The sequence below is a fragment of the Eurosta solidaginis genome, chromosome 3 (genome assembly GCF_040869045.1).
Source record: "Eurosta solidaginis isolate ZX-2024a chromosome 3, ASM4086904v1, whole genome shotgun sequence".
Taxonomy (NCBI): domain Eukaryota; kingdom Metazoa; phylum Arthropoda; class Insecta; order Diptera; family Tephritidae; genus Eurosta; species Eurosta solidaginis.
The window spans coordinates 283,452,002-283,471,069 of NC_090321.1; the positions used below are offsets into that span (position 1 = coordinate 283,452,002).

Here is a 19,068-nt window from a genome sequence, read left to right on the forward strand (position 1 = left end):
TTAATTACAAACTCATTATACGGAACCAAAGGAGATAAACTCTAATAAGATACACCAGTTTGCTACGAGTGGCGAGTAACTCGCTGATAATCAAAAAATTGATGCGAATGTTTTCTATGAGGGACATTTTTGAATTGTCTCCCATTTATCCATGCGGCGTAGGCACCTTATGCAACTGTGATTTTTGGAAGAATTAATTAAATACACACAGAGAAAAACTATTGTAAAATTAGCTTAAATCGCGAATACCACAACTAAAACTTAGGCATAATTAACCTACTAAGTTTTTCCATCATCTTAATAAATAATAAATAATTTAGGTAATAAATTGCCCAAGCTTTGCTTCCATTGTCGAGCGCAAATTGTGTAAGTACTTTGGTAGGATGTACAAGTTTCTTGGACCCCATACAAAATTCTTTAATTAAGTGAACTTTGTTCGATTTACAATTGTTTTTTCTCTGTGTGTACAGTCGGAAAAATAAACACAAATACCCACGAAAATGTATAGAATACATTTTATGCACATCTCACAAAAAAAAAAAAAAAAACAGCTAATACCCCATAGAAAATATCGATCAAATGGCCGATTAACGCCTCTTATTACAATTTATCCTCTTTGACGGCACTACGATTATTATACTCCGCGTGCTTTGCACACAGCGTATATTAACTTTGATTGGATAGCGGTTGGTTGTACAGGTATAAAGGAATCGAGATAGATATAGACTTCCATATATCAAACTCATCAGTATCGAAAAAAAAATTTGATTGAGCCATGTCCGTCCGTCCGTCCGTTAGCACGATAACTTGTGTAAATATTGAGATATCTTCACCAAATTTGGTACACTAGCTTATCTGGACTCAGAATAGATTGGTATTGAAAATGAGCGAAACCGGATGATAACCACGCCCACTTTGTATATATAGAAAATTTTGGAAAACACAAAAAACCTGATAATTTAGTAAATAATACACATAAATTGTTGAAATTTGACATGTGGACTGATATTGAGACTCTTGAAAAAAAAAGTTAAATTTTTTTATAATGGGCTTGGCACCGCCCACTTGTGATAAAATCAATTTTACAAATATTATTAATCATAAATCAAAAATCGTTAAACCTATCGTAACAAAATTCGGCAGAGAGGTTGTCTTTACTATAAGAAATGCTTAACGAAATTGGTTAAGGACCACCCCCACTTTTATTTAAAAGATTTTTAAAAGGGTCGTGGACGAATAAAATAAGCTATATCTTTGCAAAAAAGAGCTTTATATCAAGTGGATTTATAACAATAAATATGAAAGACTTCAAATTAAAATAAAATGGGCGTGGCACCGCTCCTGTTATGACTAAGCAATTTTCTATGTTTTGGGAGCCATAACTCGAAGAAAAATTAACGGATCGTAATAAAATTGGGTACACAAATTTTCCCTATAGCAGGAAAAGTTTCTAGGAAAAATGGACGAGACCACGGCAACTTAGATATAAAACAAGTTTAAAAGGGTCGTAGACTAGAATAATAAGCTATAACTTAGCAAAAAATTGTTTTGAATCAATGATATTTCACTTATCAAGTTTTATTGTAAGAGGAAATGGGGAGACATTTTTTTTTAACGGGCGGTGCCACGTGTTATGTAGAAAAGCAATTTATCTGAAATGAAATGTACAATTGAAGCTCACGCTGAGTATATAATGTTTGGTTATACCCGAACTTAGACACCTTTACTTGTTTTACTATACATTTTAAAATCTAAGCCTATTTGGTCAACCGTGAGTAGTGCAATGCAAAGTATAAACGCACTCTATATGGAGCGATAGGATAATATGGGTTAAGTTGAACAAAAAACTGTTTGTTTATTGCAAAAAGTCCCTCCTATATTTACCTTCTGAGGAAGTTTTTCTAAGTGTTTATTTCATATGCGGATTAGAAGCACGGTTACCACAACCTGTTTCACTTGGAACAAAAATTCATTTAAAAAAAGGACTAAATCTCCAAATAAATGACCAACTTTTTTTGTTCCATGAAGGAATATATTCGAAAAAAAAAAATAATAAAAAAACAGTTTTACATTTTTCAATGTATTACGCTGCAACATATGCTTCTCCCGAACTGTTATGAGTGGACTTAGCTTATAATGAATTAAATTAAGCAAATATCAAAAATTTAGAAACAAGTTTTTTCAACTGCAAAAAAGTGATATGGCAAACACTCCGATTGTATTTCTGTCATGAACAACTTTTCAGCGAAAACTATAATTGGAAGAGAAACTCTGCCTAAAATCTCTTCGGAGGTTATCGCGACTTATATTTATTTTTATTTATTTATGCGTATATTACTAAAAATGGGCTTAAGATGCCCCTTAGTTAGATGATATTAAAACGGCAGATGAACTTTTTTGATTGAAAATCTTTATCTATGGTATGAATAAAGCCACTAAATTACAGGCACGGTTCTGAGAACGTGAGCCAACAAAAAACAGAAAATGTCAAGCATTAGTATAGCTTAAACCCACAATTGTCCTGAAATTCCTTGAACTTATTGATTTTTTTAAATGTTTTAGAAGCCTTTTTGACCGAACCAATTAAGTGTATAAAAAAGATAAGCGCACAAAAGAAAACACATTTAATTAACAGTTGAACAATTCGCTTTTATGGAAAGAAAATTTTATTGAAGTGCTTCTTCTTTAAACGTCACATTTCAACTGTAGTGAAAGAAGGTAAAAATAGTAAAATAGAATACAGAAAAAAGGGTTGCCATCTTTGTTTCGACAATGGATAATTCCAATAGATTTGTTTTGGATTATGTGAGAAAAATTTATGTATCAGCGTGTAAGATTTTCAAACATTTTAACAAAGTGATCCTATGCAAACAACATTGAAAGTGTTACTTTTTGTATGGCACCTCGATATATTTCTAAGCAAAGTCTCAATATTCCGGTATGCTTGCACGCTTAACTTGAACATCCGTTCTGAAAGTAATTAATTTTTTCGCCCGCCATCGTATTGGCTCTATCCAGAATGGCTTACGTGAGTCTCCGCTTGGACAGCGGAGGCGGCCGCTTTAACCTGACCCAACCTGTATGCTATATAAATTTCGAAAATAAAGTTTATTTTAAATCACTCCAGGGCTTATATAATAAACGCGGTAAAGCAGGAAGGCTCACGTTGTCTCATCCCGTTGACGTTTTCTCTTATTCTGACAACTTTGGGATGCATATTTTAGAGGGTTGTCTATCGTACATAACTGCCTCCGAATTCTACTACGATCGATTAAGAAATGCAATAACTACATAAGCCGCTACCAATTATTTTTACACAAAAAGATAAACGTAACTTTGCAGAATTGAAGCAAGAAATGGACGACAAAGAAAGAGAGGATGGGAAGGAGAGCGCGAGGGTAGGGAGCTTTTCAAATGTAGGCAAGCTAATTTTCGGACAGGAAAAAAACTGCCGGGTATGATAGTAATATCATAAAAAACTAACTCGAATAATATACTCGACCTCCAAACACCTTAAGCTAAGACAGTTTTAATTAAATTTCCAAGCCCGAATATAATTAACCTTTCACTTACCGTTTTGCTCGCAACCAATTGTACGAGTTCATGCAGTTGCTCCACTGTACCATCCGATATGGGGATAATCTCCTGCTGACTTTCAATTGCCAAACGTGAAAACTTCGGCATCAATTTCTCAGCTACATCTTCACTAATTAGGACAACACCACCCTAAATAAAGAAAACGATTATATAGTGCCTTCTATATGTATTAGCACAACGGTAAAAATAGCAACTTAGAGGTTGTTTCTCAATGCCCGACAAAGCACCTTTAAAAATACTAGGGGGACTCATGTAACCGTATAAATGCCTTATAAAGTGTGTAAACGTATAAATTTATTTAGTTTATGCACGAGCTGTCAAATTTTGTATGAAAAATCATTTACACAATTTGTATAAATTTACGCGCACATTTCATTGTGTAAACGCGGTAAACTCAAAGGAATGCAACCTTGCAGACATTACAGACGGAATTTTCATCAAAAATCTCCAACATCAGCAAGTAAAGGCGTTTTAGTTTTGATTTTTCACTTAATCTTGGTATTTTTTAATTTGTATAACAATCAAAAAAATTTTTTTGGAAATAATACAGCTGAAAAACAATCAAGTTTATCAAGAGTATTACTAGGTGCGTTCATATAACCGCGTGTGTAAATGGATATAATTTTACACCTTATAAGTTTATATGCTATCATGAGTCCCCCTACTATCCGAGTTAGAAAGATGCACTAATAAGAAGGCATTAGTTTTGCTAATAGAAAACTCATCTTCTTACACCCTTGTCTTCTTTCTGTCCGTATGTATGTATATAGTGAGATTGATTTCCCGATCTTCTCAAGGATATTCGATTGAGCTAATACGAGAAGGGTGCCTTGTTTGGTTTATGCAGCAAAGCTGCAACTCTGCACTTGTCTATCTATTTCAACGAGAAGCTTAAAGGGTTAGGCGGACATTGAGAACCTGTGAATAAAACTGTACTAAATATTTAAATTTATTACCTTGGTCAAACAATGCATAGATCGATGTAAACTACGGGATGTCGTGCCAAAATCAATGACAACATCTACTGGCCCACCGCACACGTCTTTGGTACGTTCAATAAGCTGTGGCTCATACAGACACTCATTCCATTGCACAACGCTAACGCTATTTATTTAATTAGAAAAGAACAAAAAAAAAAAAAAAGAAAGGATAGAGGGTTTTCAGAACATAACAGTGGGAAAGGAAAAAGTAATTTAAATTGGCGATAATTATTTATTGATTAATTCAATTTATGTAGTATACAAAAATATATGAAAGTTATCTTTTTGAGAAATATAAAAACGGTGTGCGGTAAAAGAAAAACTAAAGATGAGTAAAAAGAACTCGCTAGAGATAAGTAGTTCACCATTCGATTGTATAATGGTGTGTTCACACTTTCTGGTAAATTATATGTATTCTTTCAGGTTTTCCTACCGTTAGCCAAGTTTTTGGAATTCAATTAACGTCGGATTGGGTATTGAAACCAATAAATATTCGGGTCATGGATTCTTAACTTCTTGGTTCAATGTTGGAATGAGGTTCCTAAAATCTGATTTCAACATTCAACCAATATTTTCAACACCTATTACCGATTCCGAAAACAATTGGGTTCTACAACAACTCCATATAAGCTTTGTATTAATTTACATACTTCTCAATTTCTGTGGCCAAACGGAAGCCCTCATCTCGTAAACTGGCTACAGTTATATCGATATAGTTGTTGGCGCCAGTCAAAGCAAAATGATGAGTTGCAATGCGCACAGCCCACAACGCCAAACCGCCAGTGCCAACAATCAAAACTTTGAATTTCTTATTACCCTCTTCAGCAGGGCGTTTTTTTGACAATTCTGTGACCACTTCATAAGCCTTAATTACAGCATTCATTGCTAGTAGAGCGCCAGTTGGTAGGAGAGCAGCAACGTCTAATGGTAAATTATCTGGTACTGGTACTATATACTTGAGATCGGGTACCACCATAAATTCAGCATAACCAGCTGGTGCTTCATCGAATGGATAAATCACAACACGTTGCCCAATATGTAGACCGTAATTATTGTCATTTGTGATTTCGGAACCTAGTGATTCGATGACACCGGCTACTTCGTAGCCTGCATAAATGCAGCCTTCACGTATACCCTGATGTGCGGGATTTTCATGCATCTGCTGTGCAGGTGATGATTGTGGCGGTAAACTTGGACAATAATCGCTAAGTTCTGATGATATGGATGACATACTGGTAATTGAAGCTGAACGATCACGACGACGATAACAGGCACCAGCATATACAATTTTAATGCGGGCACCTTGTGGTGGTGTATCCTCGATAGGTACGTAAAAGTTTGAAACACAATTTTTCACCACCGGACCGGGTGATTCAATTGACACTTGACGACAAAGTTTATTCATATTGGGTTTTTCTGTGGGTGGTAGCGACGAGGTATCTGCGGTCGGTGAGCCTACAGGACTGGAATCACTGTAAAGACATGAAAGAAAAAATAGCCTGTTAGTTTAAAGTTATATTGTTGTGATGTTGTGCTATTATATTAAAAATAGCTACTAAATATATATTACAATTTGTAATTTCGAACAAGACCAATCTCGACGTCGATAAATCTGGGCTCTATAATTCCACCTGATAATTGTTCAGTATATTACGATCCTCAAAGGCTCGCATTGGGCAGTGATCAGTCAAAATCCCAATCATCCTTGATAGATAAACCTTGGTAAATCCAAAAATTTGGGAAGTTCGCCTGCTATCGACTTCCAAGAGGATTTCGTTACACTACAAGAGGTAGTTTCCGCCCAGCGTTTGCTAAGCTGACTGGGCCTCGATAGGGGCAGACCACAGGTGACCAGCAGAGCTTCGATACCCCTACAGCTATCTATATCCAGTTCAGTTATAACCATGTGGACTAAGAGACACACGTAATAATTTCCCGGGACGCAGATGATTTACATTCAAAATAGTTCTCCGCAATCGCAGGCCATTGAACGCTAAAGGCCTTGGTAGCCGCTTATGTATTTAAGACGATGTATCTAAATACATAGACATAGATGTATTTATCTAAAATATTTGCAAGTTTTAATCCCAGCCAGCATTTTTTGAAAATTTTGATCGAAAAATATTTAAATATCATACCCCAAGATGATTAAAAAGGTTCAAATTTAAAAGCATTTTCTGTTCGAAAATTAACGTATCGTCGAGAGAAAAATGTACGATAAATGTGATTATTCTTGAATAATCATTTATGATTCCTATTTCGAAACGCTTTGTATTCATATTTGATATCATTGTGAAATTGAGCTTTAATAGTTTTAGAGTAATATTTGACTGCTTTTCGCAGTCATTTTCTGATCATATTCGTGAATATATTTCAATCGTTTTGGTTGAGATTTTTGAATCATTTTTGAATGCCATTATAATGCATTTATTCTTCATATCTCATTCAAAATAAGATACTACATAATAATCTTATTTCATCAGGGGAAGAAAGCATGCGAAAGTGAGCTATACGAACCACTAACTCGCAAACAAACTTGACCGATATACACCTGCGCTTACAATATCCAACATCAGCATAACCGTCTGCATCTTAAAATACGGATACGATACGGGATGTTGAAGCCGTATCCAGGTATGTCAAGATAGTTTCACTTACCTGGTGTTCAATTAGCTCACAACCTATGTATTGACCAATCATTATGTATTTTCTGGGAAGCTGAAGGGGAGAAATGGTTGGGGAAATCTTCGTTCACGAGCAGCATTACATTATTTTTGTCTTGAAGAATATCTTTTGCATAAATAATAAAATTTTTATATATTTTTTCTTAGCTTCATGATTGAAAAATATGTGTATGTGAAAAAAATAAAATTTTTAATGAAAAGTAAAATTTCAACAAGTATAAAGTTCATTATTCAGTCAACAAATATATTCATAAAAGATTCAGAACGCTGAATGATTATAAATTTTTGATCACCTAATATGATTCCTGGTGCTGGTCTGGTGGAAAGCACTGGACACGGCGAGCACCTCCAAAATGCTAGTGTCAGTGCAACGGACGGCGCTTATCGGTATCAGTGGCGCTATGAGAACAACACCTACCTTGGCACTGAATGTCATGCTGAATATACATCCAGTAGATATTGCGGGAAAGGCAGCCGCGGCCCGGTCGTTGGTCAGGCTTCGTGATATGGGTTATATGCTTTCTGATTTCGGACACTCTAGCCTTCTTACTAGTTTCGACTTTATCCCGGACAGGACGGACTATTGCATGCCGGTGGCCGCTCCCTATACAACCTTCACCCCAGTCATTCCCCCGAGGGAGGAGTGGAGAAGAGGAATTATCTGGGGCATGGGACCGGTTAACTTGTTCACGGATGGGTCGAAGTTGGACGGAAAGGTTGGCGGGGGGGTCTTTTGTCAAGAGCTAAATGTAAGCCTCAAGTTTAAGTTGGCTGATCACTGCAGTGTATTCCAAGCGGAAGTTGCTGCGATCAAGGATGCGGTGGATGAAATGCTATCCAGCGCTACTACGGTTAGGGAATTTAACATCTACTCTGATAGCCAAGCGGCTATAAAGGCCTTGAGCTCAACTACAGTGCGATCGAGGGTGGTCTGGGAGTGCCTGACCACACTTGCGATTGCATCGAATTATTTTACAATTAAGATTATCTGGGTCCCGGGCCATAGTGATATTCCGGGTAACTGTCAAGCGGATCTCTTAGCCCGAATCGGTACAACTGAACCGGATGAAGATGGCTGTAGGGATTTCGGGATTCCGCTAGCCACCTGTGGATTGCTCTTCCATAGCTGGGCCTCGAGTCAGCTCAGCAAACGTTGGGCGGACACTACGTCTTGTAGGATATCAAGATCTTTCTGGCCGAAAGTGGATGGCAGGAGGTCTGCTGAAATAATTGGGTTCACTAAGGCTCACCTATCAATGGTCATTGGGGTTTTGACAGGGCACTGTCCCATGGGTATCCATGCGGTACGTCTCAATATATTGGAAACTCCATCCTGCTGCAGCTGTATGGAGGATGATGAGGTGGAATCACCAAATCACTTTATGCTTGACTGCCCAGCTTTTGCCAGAACTAGGCGAACGTATTTCGGTCGTGACTCACTTGGATCTCCCGAGGAGCTATCCAAGGTTGAGATCGGGATCATTCGGAACTTTATCGTTGCTACCCAACGATTCTCTAAGTAGTTATATCTACGTCACCGTTAGTTTAGTTTATTATATGTGGTATCACAACGGACCGTCATGTTGTCCAAGTGAGCTTCCTCTATCAGGGAAGCTACCACCCAACCTAACCTAACCTAATATGATTCCAAAATATGATTGATAAACTATATTCAGTTATTGATCATCAAAGGTAAGCATATTTGATTACTCTTTTTGTTGGTTTTTAGGAAATATTAAAATTTAGTCATTAAAGGGCTTCAAAAATGATTCCAAAAAGTGATCGAAAAATGCTTTTTAGTTTTTCATCATCAAAAGTATTCATTTTTGATTATTTCTTTTGTTCAATTGTATGATAACTCATTATTTAGTCAGAAAGAGTAATCAAATTGTATTGATATGTACGAAAATTCAAAATTGAATCACCTAAATGCTGAGTGGGATATTGCCTTTAATATGTGTAATGTACGTGTAAACTACGGGATGTGAATATGTAGGCACATATATTTACCAAGTGAGGCTTTGTCCTTGCCAAGAAGGTTCAAAGTATTGAAGCAAAAGCTTTCCCAAGACAGTCGAAGAAATTACCGGGTGTGCTACTACCCTAACGTAGTTGACAGTCGAACTAGTCGGAAAACTAAAGCTACGCGGTCATTCATAATGAACTCTTATATCATAAGGCCGGGAAAAAACGGTTTGGACTAAAATATCGCTTTGGTTTAACGAAGACAATTGAAATCAATATTTTGGCCTACATTTTGAAAACTTTTAGTCTGGGTCCTTGTAAAATTTAAATTATGTAGATGCGCCGAGGATTATACAATTTTCACCCATGAGTTACACAATATCCACTTAGACAGCTTATGATTTCGATGGCGACGTCCTTAGCCGAATAGTCACTCCCCAAAGTTTCTGGTGTAGCTCGGCACTAGAGCGCGACAAAAACATCCGTCAGAAAGTATTCGCAGCTACACTTAGAGCAATGGCGGATACAGGGGGGAGGAGGGCGATCGCCCCATCGCCCCAGACCTACCTGAATAAATATTGGGCGTGCTTAATTTGCTAGAAATTGAAATGCATTTTTTAGATTTCCGTAAAATTGAGATTTATTGAATATTATATTATTTCTTATCTTGTTTTGTCTGCTTGTCTAGCGAAAAAAGGTATATAATAAATAAGTGAGTTTTGCTTTTTCCGCTTATTGCCGCAGATATGCCATGGTTTGTGAATAAAATAGTTGAAACATGGTGACCTTGCAAAACATAAAAAAATTCTTCATATCACCAACCAACTTAATTTTTTTTTTATAAAAGTTCCGGAACACACCTAATATGTCGTTTCATTTATGCAATATCAGAGCCACTGATGACCTGATACGAAACTTTTATTCTCTCTCAATTCGTTTCCAGGAATGGGGCTCGAAATCAGCTGTCTGTTCATTCAATTGTAAACAAAAGTTCATTCGTTGTAAACAAAAGTTCATTCGTTTCCAAGAATGGGGTCTGAAGTCAAATTATTCATCTCTTTTTTTCCTTTTTTGATTGCTGCAATAGATATAGATTCAAAATAACTCCACTTAGTTAAAGCCACAAGTGAAACTCTCTTATCAGAAAGAACTAGCTTCTACCTTTGAGCTGTATAAAATGATTTCTTGATTGTTTTTTGTTCGAATTCTTTCAATTAGTTGAGCTAATTTGAGTGCTTAAAGATAAATTCGATACGTTTATTTGTAATTATGTCAAAATGGTGTTCTGAAGTTAATCATTAATTTATATTACTGACCTCCATGGCAAAAATGGATTTTGAGCTTTCGGACATGATCGCCCCCCCTCATCTGGAGACCTGTATCCGCCCCTGACTTAGAGCTTCTAGGGAAGTGACGTCGACGAAGGTATGAATTCGAAGTCGCAGTCCTATATGCTTCTGTACTAGCATATGGTGTGAGGACCAGGAAAAAGTTGGCGGCGTGATCAACATTAGCCCGCAAAAAATATCTAAAATAGTATCAAGTGCGCAAAAAAGTATGCACCATTTAGTACCATGTGGTCATAAGGAATAACTGCCTAAGTCCTATGTAAGAGTATTTGAGTTAGGCAATTATTCATTGTAATCATATACTACTAAATGTTGCATGCTTTTCTGCGCATCTATTGCCTTTTTAGACAAGGGGAAGGTTTAAGCGTTATATTTCTTGCCAGTAACGTGCCGTGGTTGACTGTGTCAAAAGCTTTTGTCAGGTCAAGTGCCACGAGCAGCGTTCTATGATGGGGTTTGCTGATTTAAAATAAAATAAATAAATAAATGTAAGGCGCGATAACCTCCGAAGAGATCTAAAGCCGAGCTTCTCTTGCTGATTTAGTCCGTAATTAATCTGAGTGTTTATAGCCTTTAGCGCGGTGGTGGTGCTGTGCATTTTGCGGAAGCCATGTTGGTGCGAGGCTAGGCGAAGATTTGCCGTGAAATGAGGGAGCAATGTCTTCGCTACTGGCGAAAGGGGTGATATCGGTCTATATGGACCCGCCTTCGTTAGCTGGTTTACCAGGCTGTAGTAGTGGAATTATACTTGCCATTTTGCATTGTTTGGGAACAACAAAATACTTCAGCGACAGGTTGAAAACGTGTGTTAGTTTGTTTATTCCCTTAGCGCTAAGGTGTTTAGCATTGGCATGGCTATTCCGTCTGGGCCTATTTATTTGTAGGCTTGCCTGTGGTGGTGATGTTGCTGAGGGGCGGCACGTCGTGTTTGTGTTTATGTGCCCGTCTGTTTGCACGGCGTCTGGCTTTGTCTACTGAAGAATGCATTATAAATTGTCGGCAAAAGGTGTTGTTCGCGCATTTCTTCGAATCAGGTAAAGTTTTATCGCCGAAGGCTATGGATACTTTATCATTCTATTTAGTTGGATTGGACAGGGATTTGACGGTTGACCACAATTTAGCTTTCGGCGTACACCAACATATCGTGTGATCGCTGCGACAGAGATTCAGTAAAGAACGCTGTCAATAGGCCTACATATGTAATCAGGGGGCTACGAAGCAACATCTGACAAACTATTTTTGCACAGGTTCTTATAGGGGTCGTTATTTTCAGCGCGAGGGAGCAGCAAGACAATCAATCACGAATGACGCTTTCGCCAAATTAAATCTTATTCTTCCTTTGGCGAGCGACAGAGTGGCGTCCTTTTTCTTCTGTAAAAAAAAGTAATTAAGAGATAAATTCATTTTGGACCTTTTTTTAACATGATCGAAAATTTTCTCCACTGTTAAGGTCAGGTTGAACTGGCCGGTCCATGAGGACCTCACATAGACTGAATGAGTCCGTAGTGTTACCAGAAGTTTGCGCGACTGGAAAAAATTGTTTACTTGATTAACAAGGACCACCCTAATGTTAATGTTTACGACTGACAAATGTAATGAAAAACAATTATAAATATGTATGTAGATAATTTGTTTTTCTGCTCTCAGCGATTATTGACGACCTTCGAATTGGACAAGGGGCATGCTTTGTGTATAAACAGATTGCTATATGCTTGTTTTTCTATAAATTTCTATGAATAAAGCATTTAGTGCGTAACAAGGTGTAGGTATAACTTAGATAAATAAAGTGAGGGTGAATAAAAAACATTTATATTTGTTTATGCGCGCGGCAATGATGCATTAGACAAGTAGGTATAAAATCGTAAATACTAATGCATCGAGTCCCGGGAATCCCGAATCCCGGGATTCCCAATTCCTTTTTTCGTTCCGAAATTCCGGGGTTTCCCGGATTTTTTTAGGTTCTCATATTGTAAATACAGAAAACTTTTACCGATGAAACGTGTTTTTCTCGTTTTGCAAGACCTAATTTTAAATCAAAGGAAATCTCCTTTTTCGGGTCAAGTACTACAGCCTTCTTTAGACGTTACACAAATCGATCTGATTTCTAAGGAAATAGATATTTTTCCATCCGGTGGATCTCGAGGTGTGCTTTGAAATTTGATGTATAACTAGTGTGGAGTCTGAAAGATGTTTCTCAACTCCCGGTTATATGTGCCACAAGTTAAGATCTAGCCTTAGCTAGTTTAAAGAGATTTAAAAAAAGAAATATTTTTTCTTATATTTCTTATGCTTTCATATGTACATATGTAACATATGTTATTTTTGCGTAAAACGAAACATATGAAAAAAAAATATCAAGCGAATATTTATTCAAATAAGTATATTTTCATGCTCTATCACGCACGGGGTGCCTGAACTATGTTTTAATTCGAAGTCATACCACCTCAGATTTTTTTGCGGATTCCTGTTTTGTGAGCTAAAATAAGCTCAGCAATAAAATTTTATGAAAATTCCCATAGAATTTTATTTTTTGGTGAATTTTGTTGATGCGGTGAGTTTTTTTGGGACTTTCGTTTACTGGGCTCGGAAGACACATATATTTACCAGGTGAGGCTTTGTCCTTCGCAAGAACACTAAAAGTGGTGAAGCAAAAGCTTTCCCAAGACAGGCGAACTAATGACCGTGTATGCTACACCCTAACGTAGTGGACAGTCGAACTAGCATGAAAACTAAAGCTACGCGGTCATCCATAATGAGATCTTATATCATAAGGCCGGAAAACAGCAGTTAACATCTTTCAACTTAAAATCGGTCGACTTTCATTATAAAATATCGTTTTGATTAAACGAAGGCTATTGAAATCAATGTTGTCAACACAAACGTCTGCAAACTTTGTTCTACATTTTAAAAAATTTATTCAGGGTCCTTGTACAATTTTAATTATGTAGATACGCCGAGGATTATACGATTTTCACCCATTACGCAATGACATCCACTTAGACTGCTTATGATTTCGAGGGCGGCATCTTTGGCCGAATAGTCACTCCCTAACGTTTCAAGGTGTTTCTCTGGTGTAGCTCGGCAGCATAGCGCGACAAAAGCATCCGTTGGAAAGTCTTCGGAGCTACACCTAGAGCTTCTAGGAAAGTGACGTCAACGAAGGTATGAGATCGAAGTCGCAGTCCTATAGCTTCTGTGCTGGCATATGGCGTGAGGTCAGGAGGCGTGGTAGCGACTGGTGGTCCGCATTGGTACTGTTCGCACATCTGGAATAGCTCTTAAAAAAAGCCGAAACAACTGGAGGCGCCCTATGCCACGAGAGTTATGAGTATTCATAGACCATTAATAGCAACCGTAAGTCGGCTTTGTGTGTGGCCGCCAAGGAGCCACAAATGATTTAAAGGAATTGTGTTTGCGACGATTATTAGGAGTTAACCCTAGGTGAAACTACGCTTTGCACGAGATATAAAGACAAAAGTGTGACTATTTTATATATCCCTATTTCTTTTCAGCAGACGCAGTACTACCAATTCCAAAGACCGCGGTTTGGTTCGAAGCCTCTCCGGAGCAAGCGAACGAGGGACAATACCTTCGCAAGGAGCTACTCCTGAAAACTTTTGAACGGTCTGTGAGATTTTGATGCAAAACCCCGGATCTTTCCGAAATGGCCAACACGTTGATTTCCTTAAATATATACAAACAAAACCTTTCCTAAATATAATTTTTTTAATTAGAAAAAGTAAGAACACCGGCGTACGCCGGCGCGCCGCCCGTGCCGCCACCGCCGGTATATAATAGAGCCTACGCCGCCGCCGCCGATAAAGTGATCGGCGTAAACGTCTACCATGTTGTTTACGATTGTGAATGTTTTTTTAAACATTCGCCAGTTGTATGAATGGTTTTTATCAAATAGGCACTTAGGTTATGTGAGCACTCAACGATATGTTAAGTTGTGCCCAGTTTTTATATTTGGGATTTTTTTATATACGTATATATGGGGTATTCCATCCCATTTCGACCAATTTTGAACCCGACCCCTTTAGAATTGGCTGAAAGTTTTTCTTCTTTTTCTAGCTTACGAAAGACGTTTTTCAGAAGTTTTTCAAATTTTTTCATCCAACTCAAAAAAAGTTATGAACTTTAAAAAAAACACCGTTTTTGTTTCAAAATGCTATAACTTTTTCAAAAATTGACCGTTTGGGATCTTTTTTTTTTTAAATTTGTTTTTAAATGTACTTTTCGGAAAAAATACAAAAAAATTAAAAAATTTTTTTTTCAATTAAATAAAAAAAAAAAATTCTCGGCCCACTCCGTGATTAGTGGGGATGATTGCAGAATTGTTTGAAGTTTTTTATGGGAAAAAAAAGGCGAAATTCGAAAATCTCGATAAACTGAAAAATTACAAAAAAAAAAAAACTTTAAACATTTTTTTGAATTTTTTCCGAAAAGTACATTTAAAAACAAATTTAGAAAAAAAAGATCCCAAACGGTTAATTTTTGAAAAGTTATAGCATTTTGAAAACAAAAACGGTGTTTTTTTAAAAGTTCATAACTTTTTTTGAGTTGGATGAAAAAATTTGAAAAACTTCTGAAAAACGTCTTTCGTAAGCTAGAAAAAGAAGAAAAACTTTCAGCCAATTCTAAAGGGGTCGGGTTCAAAATTGGTCGAAATGGGATGGAATACCCCATATACATACGTATATATACATCAATCGATAAAATTCTAATTAATTTTTGCAATTCTTTCATTATAATTTTATCATCGAAGATTTATTATCCTTTGCTTTATTGCAAAATGTTTGTCATATTTTATCTATAAAAAAATATGCAAAAATACACACAAATGATTGGGATCTTATTTTTTACAATTATCTCATAAATAAATATAGAAAGTTTGACTAATTTAGTAGCACCGCCAATCAAATTTAATGAGCGTGATTACGTTCACACACTTATGCCGAGTTTTTCAATGCGAGTTTAAACTACAGTTAAAGTTGACTAGAGTTTAACTCTGCCACTTTGGCCGCTTAAGCTGAGATGCGCAGCAGAATTTATGTTATCGAACAAAGTGGCAAGGTTAAACTCTAGTAAACTTTAACGGTGGTTTAAACTCGCACTGAAAAACCGGACCTAAGGACCCCTTTTCCAGTAGTTGGTTGTGCTAAGCTTAAACTCCAGTCAAATTGAAACTACAGTTAAGCTACAGAGCAGTTTTTCAGTCACAGTTTAAGGTCGCCTTTGGGATAGGCTTTTTTGTACGGCAACATTGGTTTTTTATTATCTAGATAATTTGTAGATACGGCAACAGCTTTTTTTTAAATTAAAAATAAATTATTTATGTTTTATTTTATTTTCGTGAGAATACTGTCGTATTGGAGTCTTACTAGTTGGAGAACCACACTTGAGTACAAATTGGAAGCTATATTTTTTTCAAATTAAGCAATAGCATTTTTTGCTTTAGAAAAAATCTCTTTTTTTTTTGAGAACGCTGTGATTCTTAACTTGAGTCACGGTTTCGAAACAAAAAAATGTAAGGCGCGATAGCCTCCGAAGAGATTTTAGGCCGTGCTTCTTTTAGATTTGCGTCGTGATCCTTTTAAATTTTCCTTCAAATCGGCTGGGGGGACTTATAAATTTTTTTTGCCGACTCCGAGTGGTATCTACAAGGCAAATGAGTTTTCACTGAGAAGCTTTTCATGGCAGAAATACTATTATTCTAATTGAACAACTTTTTTTTTAAATTTTGATGTTGCTTTGCACGGGGCGTGAACCCAGGATCTTCGGTGTGGTTGGCGGAGCATGCTACCACCACACCACGGCGGCCGCCACAACTCTTGAGATTTTAGAGAAGTATGCTAGTTATCAACATGTTGTTGTTGTTGTTGTAGCGAAGGTTTTGGGGAGTGTTATAGACTTTGATGGTCCTTTGCTGGATACAGAACCGGTACGTTACGGTCCCAGCAAGGTACTAGCCCGAGCATCTCGGAACGATTTAGTATGGCCACATGAAACCTTCTAGGCCATTACTCCCTCTCACCCCCTAGATCCATGAGGAACTTGAGGTCGCCAGAGCCTCGGCTGCTAAAGAAACAGGATTCGCCACGAGTAGGTTAGGTTGACAATTGGGTTGGAGAAGTTGTAAATTGCGCTGAAATCCCTTGAAAGAGTTCCGCTCTAATGATACTTGTTGGGTATATTCGACACCATTGCGAAAGAACGCAAGTAGCTGACAGGTTAACTGCTTAACCCTGCCAGATAAACCGCTTAAGGCAAGCTTAAACTTCAGTTAAAGAAGATTGAAAAATTGCAGAATAAGTTTAAGCGTAGTTTAACTGAAAACCTGAGTTGAACTTTTACTGAAAAACCGGGCCTCAATGTCTACAAATAGATACCTTATTATGGAGAGCTTAGTTTAGTTTTCTCACTACTTTTCCAGTAAATTTTAAATTTGATATTGGGGTTGATCGAAACCCAACAACTGGTATTCAGCAACACATTTAAGAATTTTATTTAAATTATTTTCTATTCAAATTTTATGACAAGAAAAGTACTTGAAAAATCATTTCGGGAACGGGTTCCAAACCCATAAAATGAGTTTCAACCGAGTATATTTCCATCTTATAATAAGTATAAAAGAACAGATAAAGTGAAAGGCTCGATGTGTGAATATGATTTAAAAAATGTCCGAGTATGAATTCGTCGTTTCGGGAACGCGGTAAAAATGTGTCAAAGCTATTTTCACTGAAGGCGTAGGGGCCATTAAGAAGCCTTTCTGAGGAGTACTTTGACAGATGAGTCGAGTGTCATATTAAAATTAAACTGATTCTTATAGTAAAGGAAGATAACATCAGCTTAAGTGCTATAATTAAAAAAAATAAATGTAAGGCGCGATAACCTCCGAAGAGATTTAAGGCCGAGCTTCTCTTCCAATTTGCGTCGTGCTCCTTTTTAATTTTTCCTACAAATTGGTGCTATAATTGGATGTCCCAAATAAACAATTAGTGCGTCATTCCGGGAACGCTGATTTAGACAACATCAAGATTGAAATCATACATCATTCTTAGTATACATAATGGGGTGTCATGGCAGAAAAGAAAAAACTGGTTTTATATCATACCGAAAACAAAATTTTGAATAAAGATGTCAAAATCATCATTTCGGGAAGGACGATTAAAAGGATTTCAGAAAATTATGATCTTGATTACACGAGTATTTACTGAAGCCGTGGTAACTATAAAACGTAAAATTATTACAAATTAATTATAATTACTATGTTTACATTTTTTAAGTATAATCATCATTTTAGGAACGCAAACTAAATCGACTCAAATTTAATACTCTATTTAAATTTTCGAGCGTTTTCCGCAATTTCTGTAAATTTCTACCAACTGTAACCTTTTCGAAAGAATCAAAATGCATTTCGACTGTTAATTGCATTATTTTTAGCAAATTTTTCGAAATTATTTTTTGCATTCGTTTCACGATATATTGAAAAGTCGCCGTTACAGACATACATATGTATCCAATGGTTACAAAATCTAACGAATGGCAGTGAAAAATTAATTCAACAATGCAGCTGATGTTTTCATTTCTACTGCTATTAAATTTTCCACCTCGATGATTTTGTGCCGTATACACAAAAAGTTTTGTTTTTGGTAGGGCCGGATTAAGAAGTTGCCTGGATCCCCCGATTTTAGGGGGCCCCCGAAAAATGAAAATTTTCTTTCCTTTTTTGAAATATAATTTCGGAGAATCGAAAACGAGCTGGACTAGTCTTTTTACTTCACATTTATTTAGCGCTTCATATATTATAGGGTTCTCATTTTGCCTTTCCTTTCTTCATTTTTATTACTGTTATTACTGGAATTCTTATTAGTTTCCGATCTAGTCGTAACTTTTAATATTTTGCAAGCTTTTTTTGATATCTCTTTTAGGTCTTTGATATCTATGCGTGATAGTGCGTCTGCTACATAATTTTCTTTTCCTGCTATATACTCCACCTCGAGATCATACTCTTCCAAATCCAACCTGATTCGAGTTAAATTTGATGAAGAGTTTTTCATCAAAAATAGAAATGTTAAGGGTCTACACTGAAAGAAAAAGACTGGTAAAATCAGCCGAATGGATAAAAATTGACAGAAATTTCGGTTGAATTGACCCGTTGAATTGAAGCGTAAATTTCTGTCAATTTTTATCCATTCGGTTGATTTTACCAGTATTTTTCTTTCAGTGTATGGTCTGTTTTGATTAAGAATTTTCTACCATAAACGTATGGTCTAAAATATGTTATGGCCCTTCTTTTTCAATAGTTGCTTTATTTATTTCTCCTTCTTTAAATGATCTTGGTGCGTAGGCAATTGGTAGTTGCTTTCCTTCATACTTTTGACTCAAAACTGCACCACCGTTAGCATCTGTCGTTATACAAAATTGTTTACTGAAATCGGGATATTGTTGAATATTAGGGCTTATTAATGCAGCCTTCAAATAGTCAAA

At 36.6% G+C, this 19,068-nt stretch overlaps 1 protein-coding gene across 4 annotated transcripts in view; it reads right to left on the reverse strand.

The window, feature by feature from the left end:
* Drat (Death resistor Adh domain containing target) overlaps positions 1-19,068 on the reverse strand; it is a 121,442-nt gene that overhangs the window by 15,459 nt on the left and 86,915 nt on the right. For all 4 annotated transcript variants that reach the window (XM_067776785.1, XM_067776783.1, XM_067776782.1 and 1 more), the window contains exons 2-4: positions 5,228-6,049; positions 4,554-4,701; positions 3,574-3,726 (exon numbers count right to left, since the gene is read on the reverse strand). In XM_067776785.1, coding sequence (XP_067632886.1) covers positions 3,574-3,726; positions 4,554-4,701; positions 5,228-5,982 — 1,056 coding nt within the window. In that variant the 5' untranslated portion in view covers positions 5,983-6,049. The remainder of the gene's footprint in view (positions 1-3,573; positions 3,727-4,553; positions 4,702-5,227; positions 6,050-19,068) is intronic.